Source organism: Elephantulus edwardii, unplaced genomic scaffold, assembly GCF_000299155.1.
Source record: "Elephantulus edwardii isolate Elephantulus edwardi_28Jun2011 unplaced genomic scaffold, EleEdw1.0 scaffold00389, whole genome shotgun sequence".
NCBI lineage: Eukaryota > Metazoa > Chordata > Mammalia > Macroscelidea > Macroscelididae > Elephantulus > Elephantulus edwardii.
This window is the reverse complement of record NW_006400139.1, coordinates 13,846-16,238: the sequence shown is the minus strand read 5'-3', so window position 1 is coordinate 16,238 and position 2,393 is coordinate 13,846. Positions and strand designations below refer to the sequence as shown.

Below are 2,393 nucleotides of genomic sequence, written 5' to 3'. Positions count from 1 at the left end.
TCATTCTGGATTCTTTTGTACTTAGATGAAGAAAGTGCCATCAATTGGAAATGAATGCTGTAAGTGACGGGAATAGGGCTCAATGATTTAATTCTCCTAGAGAGAACAGTACGTCTAGTGAGTAATTGTGGTCACATTTTTATAAATACTGATGAAAAGTCTGTATAATAAATGCTATAGATCACAAACCACTAAAAAATATACCTATAACAGTCCTTATATGCATTAACAATTTCATACATATGCATACATAAAAACCCATTAATTCATTTGTAGCTCTCTATAAAATTCATGGAAACAAGAAATTGTTAAGAGTGGTAAGCTTCAGGATAGTGAATATGGGGGATTGGAATGGAAGAAATAAAAGTATTTGTTTGAGATTTTTTAATACATTTGTTGTTGTGTACCATAGTCAGAACTGACCCATAGGTGACCCTCCTACAAAGGCAGTTAATCGCAGGGAGGAGATTGTATATGAATGTGTACATATATATCTCCCCATACACACATACTTTATATTTATCTAAAGAGATAGACCGTTTTACTATGAGAATATAGAATTTTTACCATGATGAACTATGAAGAGTAAATATCTTTCTCACTCCCCCACATGACACCCTCAAACCTCACGTGTAAGACTCTAAATCTCTCTTTTCTATATTCTTTATGTTTTGTCATTATAGTATAACTTCCCATGATTTATTCAAAACTGACTTTGCCATAAATATTGTTAAACGTGAATCCGATATTTATAAAAATATTTTTATTTTATTTATAAAGAAAGATACAGTGGTGATTTTACTTTGCAAGCACATTTCTTCTGATCAATTTTCGAAAAGCTTGTTTCACATCCTTGTTCCTCAGACTGTAGATAATGGGGTTCAGCATCGGACTTACAAAAGTGTAGAAGACGGCAATGATTTTGGACTGTTCCACTGACTTGTCTGTGGGAGGTCTGACATACATGCAGAACAGGGTCCCGTAAAATACAGTCACTGCCACCAGGTGGGACCCACAGGTGGAGAAAGCCTTGCGCCTGCCTTCAGCAGAACGCATCCTCAGGATGGCAATGAGAATAAACAGATAGGAGATGAGGATTATGAGGAGGGAATTGGAGAGGTTAAAACCTGCTACCACAAACATGGAGGTTTCCTTAATGAAAGTGTCAGAGCAGGAGAGCCGAATGAGGGGTGGGTCAGCACAGTAGAAGTGGTTTATGATGTTGGAGCCACAAAAGGTCAAACGGTATGTCCACATGGTTTCCATCAGGCCGCTAAGAAAACCATAAATGTATGGGCCCGCGATCAGGCGAATGCAGATCCCTTTGGACATCTTACTGCTGTAAAGCAAAGGATTACAGATGGCCATGTATCTGTCATAAGCCATTACAGCTAACATGTAATACTCAGTGATCACCATGGCGATGAAAAAATAACACTGAACTAAACAAGCGGCATAGGAGATTGTTTTCTTCTCAGATAAGAAGTTCACCAACATTTTGGGAGTCACATTAGTAGAATAACATAAATCCAAGCAGGACAAGCTTGCAAGAAAGAAGTACATGGGAGTGTGGAGGCGAGAATCTATCCTGATCAAGACCATCATTCCAAGGTTCCCTCCCACCGTGATCAAGTAAATTACCAAGAACAGCACAAAGAGGATGGGTTGAAGCTCTGGACGATCCGTTAATCCCAAGAGAATAAATTCAGTCACCAAGGTGTAATTTCCTCTGGCCATTTTCTTGGGTACCAGCATTATTCACTTATAAAAATCAAAATAAATCAAGAAAATGAGAATTTGATGATATAATTCTTTCTTCTTTCCTTCTCTGTCTACTTTTTCTTCCTCTCCCGCCTACACTTCTTGCAAATATTATTTAGAAATAGTCAGAGAATGTAAGACCTCGTGGTTCCCAAAAAGTTGTGATCCCAATTAACTGGAAATATAATTCCTAAATAGAATAGCTTCTGTATAACCAAATAGTTTTGCGGTAGGGATATTATGACCATGAAGATTGTCTAAAAAGGAATTTAACTAATAAAGTTTAGTTCTATTTCATTATTAAAATTACTATTCCTTTAGCCCAAGGATTATTAATTGAGTCTAGGACTAGTCTTGGGCAAACTGGTGGCTTGTGTTTGGAAAATACTTATATGGCCTATAAAAATGTGTACTATATTAAGAGAAATAACCCTTTGATGAACTGTTGAAAATTGCACTTGCTACCTATTGTATTAGAGAGTTGGTAACTAGTAATTTTAGGATAATTCTCAAGGGTCAATTCTATTACCACAGGATTCAGGAGACTAGCTATGTGACTAAAACAAAAATAAGGCTTACAAAATTGAGAGGAATAAAAGAATGTGTGAATTATTAAAGGAATAATGAAAGGA

At 36.5% G+C, this 2,393-nt stretch overlaps 1 protein-coding gene across 1 annotated transcript; it reads right to left on the bottom strand.

Annotated features, from left to right (window-relative positions):
* Positions 1-798: 798 nt before the first annotated feature.
* LOC102854128 (olfactory receptor 1030-like) lies at positions 799-1,755 on the bottom strand. Its single transcript, XM_006902254.1, has one exon. The coding sequence runs from the start codon at positions 1,753-1,755 to the stop codon at positions 799-801; it is 957 nt and encodes a 318-aa protein (XP_006902316.1).
* Between the last annotated feature and the right edge of the window lie 638 nt (positions 1,756-2,393).

Bases quoted from the DNA above. Each gene is read 5' to 3' on its own strand.
- LOC102854128 (XM_006902254.1), bottom strand. From the start codon at position 1,755: ATGCTGGTACCCAAGAAAATGGCCAGAGGAAATTACACCTTGGTGACT.